This window comes from Manacus candei, unplaced genomic scaffold (assembly GCF_025592945.1).
Source record: "Manacus candei isolate 608988 ecotype Guabito, Panama unplaced genomic scaffold, ASM2559294v1 h1tg000005l, whole genome shotgun sequence".
In the NCBI taxonomy this organism is placed as follows: domain Eukaryota; kingdom Metazoa; phylum Chordata; class Aves; order Passeriformes; family Pipridae; genus Manacus; species Manacus candei.
The window spans coordinates 20,067,890-20,087,810 of record NW_026138053.1 but is presented as its reverse complement, the minus strand read 5'-3'; the positions used below and the strand labels follow the sequence as shown (position 1 = coordinate 20,087,810).

Sequence of the window (19,921 nt, the reverse complement as noted above, 5' to 3'; positions counted from 1 at the left end):
AGAGATTAAAAGGAGGGGTAAATGGAACATGAGAGGAGAAACTGAGAGCTTAGGACAGGCCTGTCACAGAAGTCTTCCTTGGGACACTCAGGGTTTGTGGAAAGCTTTGTGCACTGAATGCAGTGCACCTGCATCCTTCAGCTTCCCAGTTCATAGAATCATTAAGGTTGGAAAAGATCTCTAAGATCATTGAGTCAAACTTGATTTCAGCTGTGAAGGGAATGTATATAAGCTCTTTTATTCTTCCTATGTAGTATTTGGACTTTTCTTCTTTGTCTCCAGCGTATCACAGAACCTGACTCATTCTTCAGGTTAGTTGACTAAATTTTGGATTTCAATTTGTGTTTGCATCTATAAAAAATGTGATTTCTTTGTGCATTTGCTTATGGCTCTTGCTAGCTAATTATTTTGGGGAATATTTTGGATTTGGGATTCGGCAAATTGTTGCTCAGCCAATTGAGGATTGTATTTGTGTGATTTTTTTTGCACTAGTTAATGAAGCATGGTACACAGGTAACTTAGTAAAAGGCATAGAGAAGATTTAGTAAAAGAAATAGTCTGTAGCAAAGGTAATGATAACAAATCCAAATTGCTGTCTCATGTAAATAGGCTTTCAGATGTTCCAAACAAGTCATATGACAAGTTTGCAGTAACCAGGGAATATGTGTACACTAAGAAAATCTCTTCTGTGTAATTTTTTAAGGTCTTTGTCCTTTAAAGTACAAATACTTATTTCCTAATTTCCACAATTCCAAAAGGATCTAATCTTTAAAATCCTGTGCAGGGTGCTCTAGGATGACCCTGCTTGAGCAGGGAAGTTGGACCAGATGACCCACTGTGGTCCCTTTCAATCTCACCTATTCTGTGATTCCAAACACTGGCAAAAAACAAAGCAAAACATGAAAACCAAAAGATGCTTTGACTTATGAGGATTTTTTGATCCAGTCCCAAAATAATGGGGAAAAAAACACTTTCATTTATTTTCTACTTTGGGATAGAATCTAAGGAATTTGCATGGAAATTCGTGTTTCTAAAAGGACTGGCATAATTCAACAAGACAGTAATTCTACGTATTTAGTCTATTTACCTCAATTTAAAATTCTATACCTCAACTTCTTACTGCAGTTATAGATTCCCAATTCTGCTAGCTATTCCCAAATTCAGTTTTACAAATTAAAGACCATTTCAGAAGCCTTTCTGGGAAAAAAAAATAAATCAGTATTTTGCGTTTCTTATTTTTTGAATTATTTTTTTTTTTTAACTCTCAGTACCTGCAATCTGGGGTGAGCATAGAATTCATTTAAGAAATCCATAAGTAAGTCAATCTTCAGAGAGCTTACACACAGCACAACATGTTTTTCTGTCTGAGCTCTATATCGACTGTAGTTTCCACCGGACTTTTGTCTCTCCATCCATAAATATGCCAGCTGTTCAAACTGCAAGAGATGCCAATTGTCAGTGGAATATAGACAAGTAGGTGTGCAGTACAACTGTATAATGACTTGACAATGTTGCATCATTCAATCTCATGCCTCTATGAAAAGCTGCCCTTAGCCCACAATGTCTTTTTCTTTGTAAAATGTTCAAGTGTATGAGACGAATAACAGGGTGATTGTTAAACATGGCAATAGTGCCAGAATCCACCACACACAAATAGCAGTGAAAGTTCATTAAAATATCATGAGATTACATTAAATCTTAAGATTTTGGAAAAGAATGAAGGCTGGTACCTTATTTCTTTAAGTATTTTATACCTCTGGGCTCTCTTTATCTAGTGCCATGTGACATAAGTGGTTCCCTCATATGAAAGGTTAAATTTTCACACGTTACTTGGATAGAAGCACCATTTGACTTAGTTTGGGCAATAACTCTTCCCAGAGATTTTATAATGTTCTGAAGGTGACCTACTGTATACTCCCTAGTCTGTCTTATAAATTTAGATACAATTTAAAACCACAGAAAACACAGCAGCTGTTAATACAGCAAATTTGCTTTTGTCACCTGAACAATATAGGCAGGCTAACAGTAAATATTACTAGTCTGAATCCCTGAGACTAAAGAGAATACTGTAGCAGTCTGTAATAAAACATACAAACACCATTTCAAAGCTTCTTATAAGTAATACATGCTTAATACTGAGCTCAATTTAACTATATGTTTCTGTGATAGCTGCTTTTTCTCATCCACGTTCAACTGATGGGGAAGTTGAATCATGAATAATAACTGATTGCATATCATAGCAGGACAAAAGCTCAGGAAAGAATGCCTCCCACATTCTGTGTATGGAAAACTGAAGGAAGCCCCATTATCACTACAGTTATAAAAGAAAGTAGCTAATAATAGGTAAATTTATGTGAAAGGCCAGTAGATTCTAGATTATTTACTGCTAATGTAGACGTCTTATTTCTGAAGTATGAAAGATGAAATATCTATATTCTAGGAAATTGCAAATTTCTTAAGCAGAGCACCTTTTAGTTTTCAATAGAATATATATTTTACTAATTTTTCACTGAGGGAGAATATAATTGTATTAGCGCATACATCTGTGAATACAGACATTAAATATTTAGGTTATAATTAAAGCATTCAAATAACTTCAGTAAAATTAATGCTAAGAGCTTGAGCTTCCAGCCTCCCGGAGTTTCTGTGTTATCTGCTCACAGTGAGCTTTAGTTCACTGTCAAAGAAGTTGAGTCTGGAAACTCTGCCTGTGTGAGAAACTTTGGAGCTTCATGGTCTAGCAGGTCTACCATAAGCTTTGATGAAAATGCTCAGTGTCTCCCCACACCCTCTCTTTCTATCACAAGGTCTGGGTGATCAGTGGAACAATGAACATCTTGGCAGGGCTTCCCATGTAACCTCAGAGTTTCTGTCATCCACCCTCACCTAATGAGCTGGAAAATGCTTGGTGCAAATTTAACAAAGCCCTTTGAATCCTTGAAATATTTGGATTTTCACAAATCAGTCTTTTCCTGTTAAAACTGTTAGAAAATCCTAAACCTAAGTAGGCATGAAAAATTCCTAACTGTGCTTTTGGCTCTGTGTGTGTGTGTACCATACACAGCTGTGAACCCAGTTTGCTGGAGTTGCAGATTTAATGAGATTTTTTTCAAGTTAGCACTGAGCTGTAAGAGTAAGAGAGGAAGTGGAGAGAACCAAGATTAGAAACAGGGAGAGCCTGCTGAGGAAATGCTACACTCATAAAGAAAGTGCTGGCTACTGTTGTGCCTTTTTTTTTAAATTGCTCCATTAATAACAAACCCGTATCTCAGGATAAAAGAAGGGCTCTGTGGTACATGACGGGAGCAGAAAGCTTTCATCAGCATTTGAAAACTGTTATTAGTGCTCTGGTTTTAAGTATAAATCTAGAATATAGGAGAACATACAGGAAAAAGGAAAAAAAAATAATAGAAGATAGTTCTTTTTTCTGACATTTTTTATGCAATAATAATAGTAACAATAAATTATTTCAATTATTATTCTTTTGTTTTAAAAACAATTCTAAAGAGAAGAAAAATCCAAATTTACCTGGATGGGCAGCACCACAAGAGCAACACAGATCATAATGACAACAAGCAGCTTTGAAGGCCATATCTTGGGTGTAACATCCCCAAAGCCCACAGTGGAAAATGTCACTATGCAGAAATAAAGGGAGTCAAAGAGAGTCAACCTGTTTCCTGCTCGTTCCAGATGCTGAATTCCACAAATACTATGTAGAAAAGAATGAATAAAGACATGAAAAATAAAAACTGTTCAAGCTTGATGATTATATGTGCAGAGAACTATTTATTTTCAGAATTCATAAATTGCTTAGCAAAGACATTTTTTCAAAGTAGAGTAAAAATTAGTATCAGAACAGAAGTGCATTATTGATATAATTTCCAAATGTCATTTGTAATAAAAGAAACTCATTTTTTGATTATTCCAGTATGATAGGCACAACTGTTGCTAGGCTTTGCTTAGTGGCTGTTGTGAGGAAGAGGTGGTATATAGAACATTATGGATTGATGAAATTCCTTTCTAAACCAGAACAAAACAGATGGTATATAGCTGCCACCATTCAAAATTTTTTATAGATATCTTTCAACTTTTATAGGGAGAGTTTGCTGGTATGGCCAAGAAAAATGTACATACTTTAAATCTATCCCTCTTTATGTTGGTCTCTACCCCTTTGGGTGGCAAGAGTTACTAGTGTGAACTAGTTATGAGAATGTGTTGCATATCTGAATACTGTTGATACAAATGGGTACTGACTGTCTAGAATAAATTAGAATGTGAGAATTGCAGGCTACTGAATTGTCAGAGGAAAAAGCATCCAGGGTCAGCCTTCAGGCAGAAAGTGGAAGATGACAATTGGTAAGAAGAGCCTGCTCGCTAAAAGTACAGAATAGAAATATGGGATTTGGTTGTCTTTAACAGCAGAACAAGTCAAGTTCATCCCTTCCAGTCACACATTCCTGAGAACAACTAAATGGTAGCCCAAGTTAACTGGTAGTTACTTCTCTTGTAATCAGCATGATGTGCTTTTGGTTTTGAGAAGCAGTAGGAGAATCTGTCCCCAGGTCATACTGCTATTTCATATGTTGTAGATTTTAAAAATATTTCACTTCGTAAAAATATACCATGATAAAGAGCTTCCCAAGCTTAAAATGTGATCTTCTCTGACACAGTAGAATGGCTTAGATGAGTTCAGGCTTTTTAATTATATTCACCTATATTAAAAAAAAAAAATCAATTGCAGTGCAAACCACCCAGAATAGCGGTTTTCCCCCTTGGAGTCAGCAGAATGATTTGTCCTCAGAGAATTAGATAAATATTGATAAATTATATCACAGGCCACAGTAATTACTCTAGAACATACTAAATATAGTCTCTTCATATATGGTATCCAAATGGTAACAGTAACTCCCTAATATCTGCCATGGTAAGATCTTTGCATCACCAGGAAGACCCTGTGTTTATAACAGTGTTAGCAGTTGTTCTTCTGTTCTCTGTTCTGTTCTCCAAAAATACTTTAGCTGTGGGCAGTGGCATTTCCAGAACATATGGATCAAATTCCCAGTTTCCTTTTCACAGTTCTAGCATTTGTAGTTTTCACACATCTCAAAATGTTCTAAAAAGGGTGGGGTTTTTTCCCTGTTGTTTGCCTAAGTTTCATGCTTCAGTCAGAACTGATATTTATATTCTATCCAATTCGTCCCACATTTTTCACTGGAGTTGTAATCTAGATCTTCCATAATTTCACTATGTTCACAGTTTTTCTGGGGATTTTTTTTTGTGATTTTTGTTGGTTTTTTTTTTTTAATTTTTTTTTACAAAAAAGATAATTATATTTTTGTCCCTGAAAATACTAACAGAAGGACTGTAAGAAATTATGCTAATGATGCTTTCTTTTGGTCTCAGATCAAGGAAGTTTTTCAGCTAAAGCCTCTTCCAGTATTAATTTGAAATAATGAAATATACTGTAGAGGCATCAAAGTATAGAAAAACAACCCATTTTAATAACAGTATTCACATAAGTTACATGTAGTTTTAAAAGCAGAATGTTATGGATTTTTTTATTGTTATTATTCCTGATCGCCTTGGTACATTTTCTTCCCTTTAGTTGTCTTTTTTGGGTATATCCCTCAAACACATAACTTTGACTTCAGGAATTAAGGCCATAAGAGCCAGGAAAGCAGCAGTTTCACTGAGCCAGTGATACGACTCCCATGTAACAGGACTATTACACCACTCCATCCAGTGTATTTACTATCTGCAGATGAGGTTGTATTGAAGGATAATGCATGATCCTATCATTGGTAGAAATGTATTTTTTCTGCTGATGATGCCTCTGAAATTGCTTGGTGTTTGTATATGCAAAAGGGTCAGTTTTACTCTTTGTATCTGACAGGATGGATCAAAATGAAAACCTCTTAGGCTGGTGGGGTTTTTTTTACATTTTTGAGGAATTAGAATTGTTTTTTCCTTCTTTGTTCTTTTTGTAAAACCTTAACAAATTTCTTAATAGCTTGCTGGTAGGAAAATTCAGGTCTTCATGAATGAGTTATTTTCTTTATAACAATAATTACTATTATTATACACGAGTTTTCCATAGCTAGCCCACCCAATCATACTTTAGTTAACTAAGGTAATATATCATGAACCATTTCAGCTTTTTCTAAGTGAACAGTAGAATTCCTATTGAATTTAGTGAAATCAAGATTTCATTTTACCAGCTCTACTCCCTTACAGTCCTATATATTCCTATATCTTAAAGCTATCAAAATAATGTGCCTGATCCAAAATCTTTTGGATTCAAGATGTTTCTCACTGAATTTAGTGGGCATGAGCCAGGGCTTCTCACATTTAGTTAACAATATTAAAGTCACTAAGACATGGGGGCTATTTCTTCTTTGCTGAGGAAGAAATTCAGCTCTCCTAACAACTTGTTGATCAAATTAATTACTTTCCTCAAAATTATTTGCACCTCATTTGCAGTTCCACTAAACTGTATTTGAAGCCCTAACCCTGAAAACGAGGGAATGATAAATCCAACTCAGGTTACCAAGTCATACTTGGATTGGGTGTTTTGATGCTCTGCCATTAGTCTTCAACAGAACCAGAGATCACAAGACTGCAGAAAAACCTGACTTTAAAGAGACAATTTTATGGGAGTCTAATTAACAAATAAAATATTGCTCTGGTACTGTTTCCCAAGAATATTATACTTTCATCTCACCACCCGTGCCTTTAAAGGAATGTTACTCAGTGTTTCCAGCATGTCCCCCTCTGTTGGGGTTACCAGGTTATACTGCATAGAGAGTGCAGGCCAATGTCAGTGGCTGTCCATGAAACCAAGTCCACATGGATTAGTTACTCCATTCCCCACGACTTACTGACATCTTTTAATACAACCTAATTCTTTAGATGAATAGTAGTATCAGCTTCTTTTTTTTCCTCATAAATTAAGTGTTAAGCATTGCTTTTAGCATAAATACTGCACGTAACAATACATATGTTCTTTTCTGCATTCTTATATTTACTGACATAATGAAATGTGCAGTAATTTGGGCTTCATGTTTTGCCTGCTGTCATATTTTTAGTGATATTTTAATCTCCTTGTTCTTGTTTGCTTCCTCTTCCTCTTTCATTGCCCGAAGAAACAATAGTTTCTTTGGTCATCCCTGGAAAAATGTAATGATTTCAAGCAAGAAAGGAATGTTCAGTAAAGGCAATGCTCATATCAACTTGGTTTTGTGCAGAAAATAAATCACTGTAATAATTAGTACACAGAAAGTCCCTATCAGAAAACATTTTACAAGCTTACAGAGAACAGAAGTATGATTTTAAATACTCTGCTACCACTGCACTTGAAAACCAGAAGGTAAGGAAAACAACACGTAACCTCTGAAGATTAGTAATGTTTAGTTTAGGTATTATTTGAACTTTTGAGAGTTCAATCTTTGTTTTACGGGAAGTTTTCTTTCTAGTTCCAGGAATCCTTGTTTGCTTGAGTATTTATGTGCCAAAACTAACTACTGTTTGTAAATAACCTGTCTCCACATGCAATACAGAAGTAAGTACTGTAAAGTAAAATAACCCCTGAAATTGTCAGCTTTTTGTCATGCTGCAGAAGCACCTCAGAGAAATGGACACAACAAGAACCATTTGGATAGTAATTTGCAAATACTGTACATTAACCATCCTTATTTATGATCATTTGTTTACAATCTATTTGATATCAGCATATATATTCATTACTCGGTGTTGGCAAATATGTTTGATTTCTAAATTATTATTTTTACTTTTTTTTTTTTATTGTTTACAGGTACAACCCCTTCAGGTCTAACATAATGCACCAGGTGCTGAGCCCAAAGTCAGAGCTGCTTATGTAGAGACTAGCTAATGACTGTGTTGAAATCAACATGGACTAATTTTATCAGACTCAGTGTGATTCTGTGGTAAGAGCTCAGTGCTTTTATACTGCAGAAGTTACACCTGAAATAAGTCAGAAATACAGCAATTCTGCTTAAGCAAGTTTTCCCAAGTAGTTTCTCACACCCAAAACTCTTTACAATTTCCTCATATCCTACCAAAGAATGGTGATGTTAAAACTAATTATAAATTAAATCCCAGTGATTTGATTGTTCTGTACTGCCAGTTGCTGTTTATATTATTTTAAAAGTTTCTAATGCTACTATCACAGATTTTTTTTTCTTTATGACAAGAATTGGTATGAACTATCAGTCAGCAAAATTGTTGATAGACCACCAACTGTAGCAAATATCTACGGGTAAAATTCAAATATAGCAAAATACTGAAGAAAAGGACCATGTTAACTTCCCAGGAAATACACAGACAGGCATTCAAGACATATTTTACCACTATGGTGCCTGTAACTATCTGCTTAAGGAAACTTCCTCCATCTTTACACCAAATCGAACAGTTCTTCAGTCTGACTCTAGGAAGCATGTGACATCTCTCAGAAGTCTGATAAATGCATAGAGGTTTTGCTTAAAATCAGCAAAAAGTGCTAACTACTTGCCAAAGATGTTAATATTAAGCTGGTACCAGTTTTAAGTCCTTGAACTGAAGGTGATGTTAGGACTAATGCTGTATCTGGAGAATGCCCTGCTTTGCACAGAGGAAAACAGTTTTTCATACTAGAAATTGTCTCTGTGGGGTGTTCAGTCTTCTCTAGAGCATTCATGTAGAGCCAGATGCAGTTTTGTCCCATATTTTAAAATTAGACATTATTGGAAAAGCTTGTAGAACTAGGTATCCATACAATCATTAAACACTCAATTTACACTTCACAAACTCTGGCTTGAATACTGATATAACTGGAGTGACATTAAAGTAGCATTTTTTTTCTCATTCATTCTATCAGATGCATATGGGAACGCTGTCTGTTGACTTCTGAATGACAACACATGTCCCCTGAATTTTAATTACCTTTTTCCTCTGAGACACTACTGAGCTGTGTAATCTGGTCCTTACAGAAGGTGAAGGTGCAGCTAATCACATATCTGTGACCTAAAAGCCTAATACTTTCTGACAGAGCCCGTGATTCTTGTGTAAATAATGAAGAGGCAAAGAAAAAGGGATGAGTAGAAACTGCAGCAAGAGTGAAGCAACAATCAGAAAATACTCTGACCAATAATAAAATGTCAATCCCATCCAAACACCCTGGAGCTGAGGTTTTAGCTTGCTAAAAACCAAATGCTTCCATTTTTTCCAAGCCTTGTGATGATTTCTCAGGTCATTTATAAGGCCTGTGTCTTTTGCTAATTTATTTTGTGAAAAGCAATTTTCCATAAACAATATTCAAACAGAAAAAAAAATTATTAGTTTTAAATAGATATACAATTTTCAAAATGTTAAAATGACAGAATCTGGTACAATATATCACATAAAATATATCAAATTTAAGCATTACTAAGAGAATTTCCTATTTTCACCTTTCATTCCACATAGAAGGCTTTAATGCTGTGGGAATAATGGAATTCCAAGACATAGAAATTACTAATTGCACACAAGACAGTAGGCAATAAATGAGGGAGAACTGCTGATTGGAAAGAATGAAGGCTGTTTTGCTGCCTTTAAAGTAAGTCAGTGGAGAAATACACTTGCTATTCTTAGGTGGCAACAAATGATCCTATGAATGCAGTAGATCATGCTCAAATGTATTCACTGACTGGACAAAAAAAATAGGGCTGGACGTTGTGGCTTCTTAATATTCAAGGACAAAGTTAATGTTGTAACAAGTCTCAGATATTTTTGCAGCTCTAATGCCACTGCATCAGACAGTCCAATGTGAATCTTTCTATTTTTCCAGATATATTCTTTTCAGTGTATATTTTCATACAACACCCCCCTCTTTTTGTTTTTTCAGAATCACAATAGTGAACGGAAAGACGGGCTTTGAATCAAACTTCACTTCTGGGGGACTTGGAACACAAGTTGAGGTAAGAGTGCAAAACTTTCACTACACAGCAATGCCACCATGTCAGAAATTAATTCTGAATTTCCCTTCAGCTGGAAAGGTCACTTTTGTTTGTATTACAATTGTATCCTTATCCCACACGATGGTGTTTGATTATGTGATTATTACCCATGGGGTCTTTCATAAACATTTTCCTTCCCCAAAGATCAGAATGTTACATACAGCTAATGGTTGCAAAAGCTCAACTTATAAAAATAAACTCTTCCTCTAGGAACTCGTGACTTCCAGAAACTGAAGAACATCTTGTTAAGCAGAATAGGATATTATGAAATTACCATCTGTATATAAATATTTGTTGAATCTGAGTGAGAACCTTTCTACTCCTGCTGCTGTGTTTTGTGAAATGAGAAGTGGAGCTGTAATTAACTGGCTGTGGTCATTGAGACTGCACAAGTAGAGCCCCACTGTGGGCAGCATTCAGCTCTGTACTTCCATAAAAAGGTCTGTACACACTTCAGTCTGTAAGTCCAAAGGAATACCTGTATTTTTTCTATGCTTTCAGCCTGCCCCAGAGCTTTGATGGTAAACAAAGTCTGGCAGTTCAGCTTCAATACTGTGTCAATACTGTTGGCAGCTGAGAGCCTGCTGTGGAGTCTGAGGTTCTGGATTGCTCACACAAGGAGTCAGTATTGAGGAAACAGAATCATGCAGTCAGAACTTAAACACCGGATACTATTCATCGTCAGGGTGTGTACAGAATTAGGTGATATTACATACCTATCCTTTCTCAGGAAGATTCATCAGGTAATCTATTTATAATATTCAAAAGTTAGATGTGCTAGGCTGGAAAATTTGAATGCAAACCTCTAACTTAATACACTCAATATGTTATGCTTTGGAACATCATGTTTAATGTTTCTTGCAATAGTTTTGAAACATTCTTAGGGTCTAACAGTTGTTATGCAAACCACCCACGCTCCCTCAATCAAACTGAACTAACAATTGAAAGATTCATTATCTGCATATTTGCTAAATGTGCATAAGAAAAAAACTAACCCAGTGTGCAGAATAGTCTATAAGCTACTGACAGAAACCTTTTGTTAATTCTCAACCTAACTCAAGTCATAGCACATTTTAATGACAAATGGATTTAATTTTATTGTTAAGTCAAAATTCTCTCCTTTTCAGATTTTGCCTTTTCATTTGATTTTTAAAGACATGAATCTTCCTTACACTTCTATCCATTTTTACATCTCCTTGACAGCCTCTCATCTGCCTGCACTTTTGAGTGCAATTGCTTTTTGCTGCTCTCATTGCTGCTATTAAAACAACTGTTCCAGGACAAACCAAGTTACCTTACTCCAGCTGCAACATTTTCAGGTTGCTAATACCATAACAAAAATAATTTCTTAGAAATTAACAGATAGGCAATACTCAGGAAGAGTGGTCTTTCTTGCACTGCTTATCCTGCTGTGAAACACAAACCAGTAGCAAATACAGGCTGGAGTGGTCTAAAACTTGCGATTCAAAGCAAATACCACTTGTCTTATTTCCTTTACCCATAGCCATTAGGTGTGCAGCCCTTTGGAAAGCTCACCAGTGATATTTTCCTTCCCAGCTTAAATTTCCATAAAACATATATTCTGTTGCAGAGTTATATAAAGAGAATTTTACTTGTAGACATAGAATAAACTGCTTTCTCCCTCCCATATTCATATCTCATAATATTTTAAAATGATATTGCAGCCAACCCTCATGGTCTGCACTAAGCTCATCTTTTTCCAGAAATTTTCATTCACATTTGTTTTCATCTCCAATTATCTAAAAGGACTTCACAGTATAATGATTGTAATGGTAACTTTCACCATTAGAAGACGTGGAGAACTAAGACGGGTATCAGAAAGTTGGCTCTTCCTGAGCTCTGAGGCCCCCCTGAATTATAGTTTACCTACCTCACAAATTCTTCCTTTCTAATTCCAGGTCCTGCAAGTCTACCTTGTGGAGTGACTATTCCATATAGCACTGGTTTTGTATGTGATGTATAACCAAAGCAAGAAAAACTAGTCATGGGCTATCATTTCCTAGAAACAACTTTTCAAGTGTTTACTAGTAACCACAGCTGTGTGGGATCAAGGGTTGGACTTGATGATCTCAGAGGTCTTTTCTAACCCAGCTGATTCTATGATTCTGTGATTCTGTGATACTGAGTTTATGGATGCTTTTATGAGGCACCCAAAAGAGAGAAAAGCACTTCTGGAGAAAAACAACAGAATGTGCATTTGAAAGACTAAAGGGTGAATAAATAGAAGACCCAGACACGTAGGCTAGAAAGTGATGAGAAATCTCTCTCTCTCATGGCAGCTGCTTGCTGTGCTTTATATAATCTTTCCAAGAACAAAGGAGAGAAGTTTGCAGATATGAATAGGAGACAGATGGAATATGATGGAATAATTTGAACATTTTCAGAAGCCCATGTGAAGACGACTAGGAAATGTTACAAGTATGAAGGAACATAGAGAGAGTAATCTGATGAGCAGCTTCTATTGGACAGTGTTTACACTTACAATAAGGAGTTCATTCTTGCAGGTGAATACTTACAGATCAGTGAATGCAAAAACTTTATGATAACTTAAATGAGCATATTAACTACTCCATTTTCAATTTTATTACTGCACTATTATTTACCTTTTAAGTAGACATGTATATTTTTATGAAATAAAGATGGTATTTCAAATAAATGTTAAAGATGCCATACAATAAACATAAACACTTTGTCCAGCATTTTTAATAGTAACTGGAAGTTTCAGTGAAAATAACAGTGCTGCATATTATTTAAATTATAAGGTCGTGCTGTTCTAAAATGTGGTAACCCCTTTCTGTTTATTAAAATGAAGCAAGCAGACAGATTTGTTCTCCAAGTCACAAGTCAGATGGACATATCTGTTTTCTGCGTCTCTGGATGTTGGACAAAACACACCTCTGTAGGTGAGGACTTTGGGTAATGGGAAACTTTCTATTGTTCTCCCTTCTGGAAAACTTAAATGTAGAAAGAGTGTTTAAGGTGAAGGGCTGCAGTCAGATCACCTGAGGGCAGGGGTGTACACTTCTCACATTTCAAACTGCGCTATGAAATCACTGACTCATCAATGGTCTTTGTTATCATTATGAGTATTTGTCTTCAATATTTTGGTTGCTATGTGTATAAATTTGCCATCATTCTTTCATATGCATACATGTTGTAAATTGGTGGTACCTCTGTCCTGCCTGTACATGGGCATTTACATATTTTTTCACCCAGGTGTGACACTGTATGGCTGACTATGCCTTTAGTCTTCAATTCTTTGAAAAAGATCTGTCTAAAAGTTATAGTAATTTCTAATGGAATACCAAGTACGCAGAAGATAAACTTTTTTTCTTTTAAAATTTCATTTTAGAAGTGATTTTTTTCTTTCAAAATCCATTGTAAATGCACTAAAATCCTTCTTCTTTTTAGATGATTTCATATCACAACCTGAGCTCTGCCAAAACCTCTGAGATGTCCTTTCAACATTCCATAAAGCTATGCCTAATGTAAACAGAGGGTGAGTGCCAAGTTTCTAGTGGTGCCAAGCTCTGTTAGTATGGCCAAAGTTACATCAACATCTTTTTTAACTCGTCACTTTCTGATTTGAGAAATATGAACTTTGCTAAACTTCACACCCTTAAAATATAGTTGGAATGTGAAACAGACATTAAAAGTGAACATATCACTAAAGAGTTATGCTGCTGTTTACAAATCAGCATAACGAGTTACCGCTTGTTGGAGAACCAGAATAACTCATAGCATCTAATAATACAGTTTAGTCTGTTATCATAAACCACCACGAACACCAAATCTTTGTAAAGTAAAATAAATAGTTTGTCAGTCTAATGAATCAGTCAATGAAAGATATATTTATTTTTTTAGGTCTGCATGCTAATGACAACTTCATTTTTGAGCCAGGACCTGTGAATGATGATGGTTTGCTGCCAGCCATTGAATGATGAGGTAACATTCTCAACATAGTTAGTCATCATTGTTACATGTGCATTCTAGTTGCTACTGTCTAAAGTGATAGAAGGTTCTTAAAGACAGCATGTGAGTATCAGGTTTTTCTTTTTACTGGAAAGATAAAATGAAGCATGGGAAATGTAATGCCTTCCTGTTATGAAAGAGGTGGAAAACAGAGGTTTAAAACATATATTGAATAGCCCCTTTAAGGGGAACTTTACATGCTTTTATTTAAGTCCTCCCAAAACCAAAGCAAAACCTAAGATTTATTTTACTAATATGATGATAGAGTATTTCCCATCCTGCAGACTCTGGTTATATTCCAGATCAATTTTCATTCTAGCGGTCTATTTTACTTAAGTTATTCTTGTCACCCCTGTTACAAAGGTAACATACATCTTTTGCATAGATAACATTATATTTTCCCACAAGGTATCTACAAGTCTGTAGATATTTCAAGTCTGTGTGTATGTGTGCATGTGTGTTTACAAACCAATGGAAAGCTTAGTAGAAAACCCACATCGCAATAATTTGTGTGCCTGTTGAGTTTACCTGCCTAGCTCCCTATGTCTTAATCCTCAAATCCTTCTCTCTGGCTGCATTTTTTCTGTGGATCTTTTTCAAGTGCTGATACTTTTGAAAACACACATATCTGAAATGCATATTGCGCATATTAAAATGTGGTATTATTTTTAATGGAATTTTTTTCTTTGACATTCCTTATTTGATCTTGCTCTTTGGACAATCCCTTCCATATTTTTCCCAAACCCCTCTTTCCAACACAGAAAATTAAAGCACATTTTGCCAGTTTTATTTCTAATTTTACTAAGACTTCAAGTATTCCTTACAGTCACTCTGTCTTGTGCTATGTTCCTGCAAAAGAGCAAGGACAGGAGTGCATTCAGACTAAGAGGAATTTTATGTGTTGCTTTACATGTGTTGGCAAGCCTTAATTAGTTAATATTAGCAATTGCTTGATTCTATTATAGCCCACAAAATTCAAAATATGATTGCTGAAGAAAGGATACCATGGAGATGCAGCCTCTTAGAATTGTATTTCTAACAGTTCAAACGTTATATGACTCAAAATCGTTTATGTTTTTCCTCTGTTTGTAATGGTAATTGGTCTTTGCTGCCAGAACAACCTCTGCTTGTCATGGTATCTGGTAATATTATTACTGTATTACAAGATGTCATGATAATAAAGGCTGAAAATTTGTTCTCCCAATGGCATATTCAGAGTGCATAATGTTTTCCAAAATATTGTGTCTCCTGAATGTTCTCAATACATCTTTAATGAAAAGATTATTGATGTAAGTATTAGGAGCATTTGGTATTTGAGAGACATTTTTACATCCCATAGAACTTACTGGGGAAAATATTGGGAAAGAACCTGAAAGAAATTTTATTTCCTTCTTGAGCAGGAGTTTGGTTTTGAATCTATTTTTACACTTTACTTAAATATGCATATTTTGATTACTGAATTTTCAGTACCTTCACATGGCAGAAAAAAATTATTAGAAGAGAAAGATCAAAGATGATTCACAGGATAGAGGCTGGAACTTTCAGAATGGAAAGTAATTCAATGTCTAACTCCCACAAAGAATAAAGGTCTTGCAAGACGGACTGAAAATTCTTACTAGTGTCAATTTAAAATATTGATTTATAGAATACACTACTAGACTGTGAAATTGCAATCACATTAATTGTCAAAGGATGATTTACCTGACCTATAATGTAGGAGTACACACCATAGGAAATACTGAAATATCATGTGGTACAGCAATAAAGAACAAAAAATGTGCATAACTTTATTTTGTCTTTCAAATTTATTCAAATTTAACTTGGCCCACCTCTATCTAAATTCAGTTTGGAACTACTGATTTTCAGATTAATGAATGATCTGCAACCTGTGCTAGAAAATCAGCAAAGTTTGATTGTAACTTGGAAAGATCACAAGTGTGTGAAGCCCTGACTCATTTTCCACGGTGAAACAGAACAACAGAAATCTCTCAATCATATTGTTTACTGGCTTAATTTAATATTTCTATATATATTAAAAATAGGCAGATTTGCTTATAAATAATCTGTTCTTAATAGTCCATTTTAGAGAGGCTTTGTGAAGGGCAGCTCTCTGAGCTATCATTTAGTCTATCTGATTATTTGTTATTTTAAGAAGATGACTACTCACACTAAGAAGATAATTGAGATCGAACTTTTTAACCTTTATGACTTTGTTTTACAGACCACAGTAAATAGGCTATTCAGATTGTTATTAATTTCACTGGTGTGTCTGTCTAGTTTTACATATTCCATTACATCAGTTGCACAAAGAATTCCCTGCATGAGGCATGGGAAAGATGCTGACCTAATTGTTTTAGAAATAACTATGTAGAAACATCTAAAAAGATTAACAAAGGAAATATTATGTCACTACCAAATTAATAACTAAAATAGCATGAAAATCACTGTATAATTATCTAGGTTTCCATAGAAACTATGTTTGATGGATAGCCAAAAAGACTTCTGATTGGGCTTCACTACTTCTGCTCTCCCTATAATACACACGATTTCTGATCTGCCTTTCACAAAGAACTAACTAGTTTTTTGGTAGCATACATCCATATCCTATATTCCTTAAGCAGCACTCTTCAAGAGAACTAATCAACCATATGATTTTTTAAGATCTGAACTCTTGAACTTAAACATGTAAAAATATTTTTTTAAAATGTGCTATTACAAATACCACGCTGCCAACGAAGAAAAAAATTTGTGTATGGTGATATTTCTGTGTTGTCATAATGCAGTAGTTCCATAAAAATAAGAAAAATTAATCTAAGAAACAAGTTGTAGGTTTTATTACATTTTGTCATTGTAATTTTTCATTATACTTGCTCACCTTCTGAAAGGCTTTGGCTCTTAAGTACTAATCATATGGATGTAAGCAAATGGTCCCCTGTGCCAGTAAAAGTGAAAAAATTGCAGCCCATCACACAAGTTCGTATTCCAAAAGAAACCCTAAGACTTTTAGTTGACTTTGTTTCATTTAAATAGTCTAGATTGCCAACTGTTTGTGGCAACACTGCTTTCCCATGCTTCTTGTCCAGCAGATTTTAGCAAAGCCACCTTACAAATTTCTATACCTAAAAAAGATAAACTCTGTATACAGTATGTTCTTCCTACCAAAGCTGACAAGAGTGTTGTCCTTGTGTTCAGGCACAGCTTTTCCCAGAAGGCAGTATTTCACATAAACTCTAATCGAATTTACAGGTTGTGTGCTCACAAATAACAAATGGATATTTTGAGCAATGTTTTGCTGTTGACCTCCCAGAAGCTGCACAGCCTTGCCATTGTTCCGTCACACGTGGAGGTGTTAAGGTAAGGTCTGAAATAGAGCTCAGCTCTAACTGCACACACGCACAGGAAAACTACCCAAACAGGCTGCCCTGATTCCAGCAGCTGAGAAGCAGGACAAGGGTGGGAGCTGGTACAATGGATGTGGAAGGTACTGCATGTGCTACCTGGCCTACTTTTAGATCTGTTTTCTTATCTTTGGAGAGCACTGCACAGGAATATTTCAAAACAGAAAATAGAGATCCCTTGTTTGAAAGAAGCAAGTTCCTGACAGATCTTCTTTATTTCAGAGAAAGAAAAGCACAACCACTATTATTTCAGTACTTTGTGGGATTCTTGTAATAGTTGAATAATTTATTTTGTATTATTTACAGTTACTTAGAACTTCAATTAATCTTGTATAATATTCTAGGATTTAAATTCTGCAACTCCTGTTTAGTCTGTTAGGTCCTGAGACTTTATGTACTTTACAACCCTAGAATCCCTAGGTTTTAAAAGACAGAATCACAGTTCTATTTTGTGCTGTCCTTGAATGCATAAAACCGCCCTCTAAATCAAACTGAGATTGGTCCTGAGCACTGAGACTGCTGTACAACAAAACATAACTTCACAGACAGAACTGCAGACCCAAAAAGCGACATTTTATTCTACCTTACATAATCCACCAACACTCTTCATCCTACTTAAGGTTAGGCATCTTTCTTGGAGAACTGCCATTGTGGGCTCCTGATCAACACAGAAGGGTAGAGAAGCACAGACCTCCATGTGGTGATTTAGTTCCCTTCAGATCACCTTTGAGTTGCTTGTATCTACTTATTGATAATAAGGGGAACTGGAGCACTGAGATGGCTTTTTTCTGTTTAATATTTTGTGTGATTAATCCTTTTTTGGTTGGTCATTTTTTTTTCACTGACACAGTGTTCCAAATCCCAAGGTCTTGATTTGTTTTGTTTGGACTAGATCATTGTCTGGATTTGTTTTCATTCTTGCAAGCAACTTAGTCATACTAAGATGAGAATTGTGACTGTGTAATCAACATTGAGGCTACAGTGCTGACATTCTACATTTATGCTGTAAATTATTGTGGAAACATCCCTGTTTTCTGATGCTGAAAGCACTGAAGTGTAAAAAATGTTGATTGACCTCAGTGAGCTTTCAAGGAAAGCATAAACAAAGTTTGTGCAGACTTCAGTATGAAAAAAATACATGTCCATCTCAAACAGTTCGTGGCCACGTTCTTTGCAAGCTAATCCCTCTACAACGGTGGTATATGACTAACACTGCTTTAGAATTCAAAATAGGTCTTAATAGATGATTCACTGTGTCACAGAAAGATGCCTGAAATAGTCATTCACTGTTATTTGTCTTCTTGAACAGTTTACAGAAATAATAAGTATTCCATTTGACAAACAAGTGCAAACATCCATTAGCTAAATGACACAATATATATTTTGACTAGGTCTGTAACTTTCACTAGTGCTCTATCAATAGTAACTGCTGAACAGTCTGCAGTGTAGAAGTACACGTGTTTTAGTAGATGTATAATTGCTCTGGTCACAAGGCCACTGAGGTGTTTAAAGAAAGAAAAATAATTAGATAGCCTAATCCGTCTTTAAAGTCAGAAGAAAAGAGAAAAAAAAATCCTTGTATGTAATCTGTAAACTACAGATCCATGGAATTGGTCTTACAAATTTATTGATCTGCAAATGAGTTCCAACCCCCAATCCATAAACAATTATCACCAAAGATCCAAGAGTGGAGTAGAGCATAAACTTCGGTGTGATTACTGTTTGTTCTGTAATAATATTGAAAATTGTAAACTGTATACAGAAATACGAAGGACCTTTTTCCTGAGTGCAAAGGACAGCTGGAATAATGATATCTTAAAATTGTGAGATTAGCCAATTAGTTGTTTTCATTGGAAAGCTTACACCTGAGTTATAAGGCATAAATTGGAATGTGTTTATATGTGTTACCACCATAGGACTGTCATGTGGAGACATAAATGATGGGTTTACAGGTGATGCATGAGGTGAAATTTAATTAATTTTCTATGGGTTTTCTGCTAGACATGGTAAAAGTTATTTTGAAAATACTTATATGCAGACAGGAGCAAAGTCAATGAGGAGTTTCTCATAGCCTTTTGGACTTCTTATAAAATGGTGTAATTCCCACACGAAGCTACACTGTGTCTCTTTCCAGGCGTCTGTTAAAAAATGTGGCTTTGAACAGAACCCTCTTTTATGAAGTTACATTGACTTCACAAGTGCTGAGTAGCCAATGTTGCTATTGAAGCAGATGGTACAAGCAAGCTTGTAAACCAGGAGCCAAGGAGGGCTGTGGTGTTTCAATTTAATCCATACAGCGCCTTAAAGTCGCTGGTCATCAGGGAGGCACAATGAGGGCAGGTATCAGTGGTGCCAAAAGAACACCATGGGCATGTCCCTCATACTCTGAGGGGAAAGTGTTCTGAAACTGTATTCAAGCTACTAATCTGGGTTTATTAATGGACCAGGGCACTATTTCTAAATGTAACCAGAACACGGTTATGAAAACACACAAAACTTTTGAGTGAGCACCAGTCTTTTGTGCTACATTAAAGGTATTGA

At 35.5% G+C, this 19,921-nt stretch overlaps 1 protein-coding gene across 10 annotated transcripts in view; it reads right to left on the bottom strand.

The window, feature by feature from the left end:
• KCNT2 (potassium sodium-activated channel subfamily T member 2) overlaps positions 1–19,921 on the bottom strand; it is a 120,647-nt gene that overhangs the window by 53,464 nt on the left and 47,262 nt on the right. For all 10 annotated transcript variants that reach the window (XR_007907244.1, XM_051804324.1, XM_051804337.1 and 7 more), the window contains 2 exons: positions 3,529–3,709; positions 1,272–1,436 (listed from right to left, as the gene is read on the bottom strand). Coding sequence is in view for 9 of the 10 variants with exons in the window: in XM_051804324.1 (XP_051660284.1) it covers positions 1,272–1,436; positions 3,529–3,709 (346 nt within the window). In the remaining variant the exon portion in view is untranslated. The remainder of the gene's footprint in view (positions 1–1,271; positions 1,437–3,528; positions 3,710–19,921) is intronic.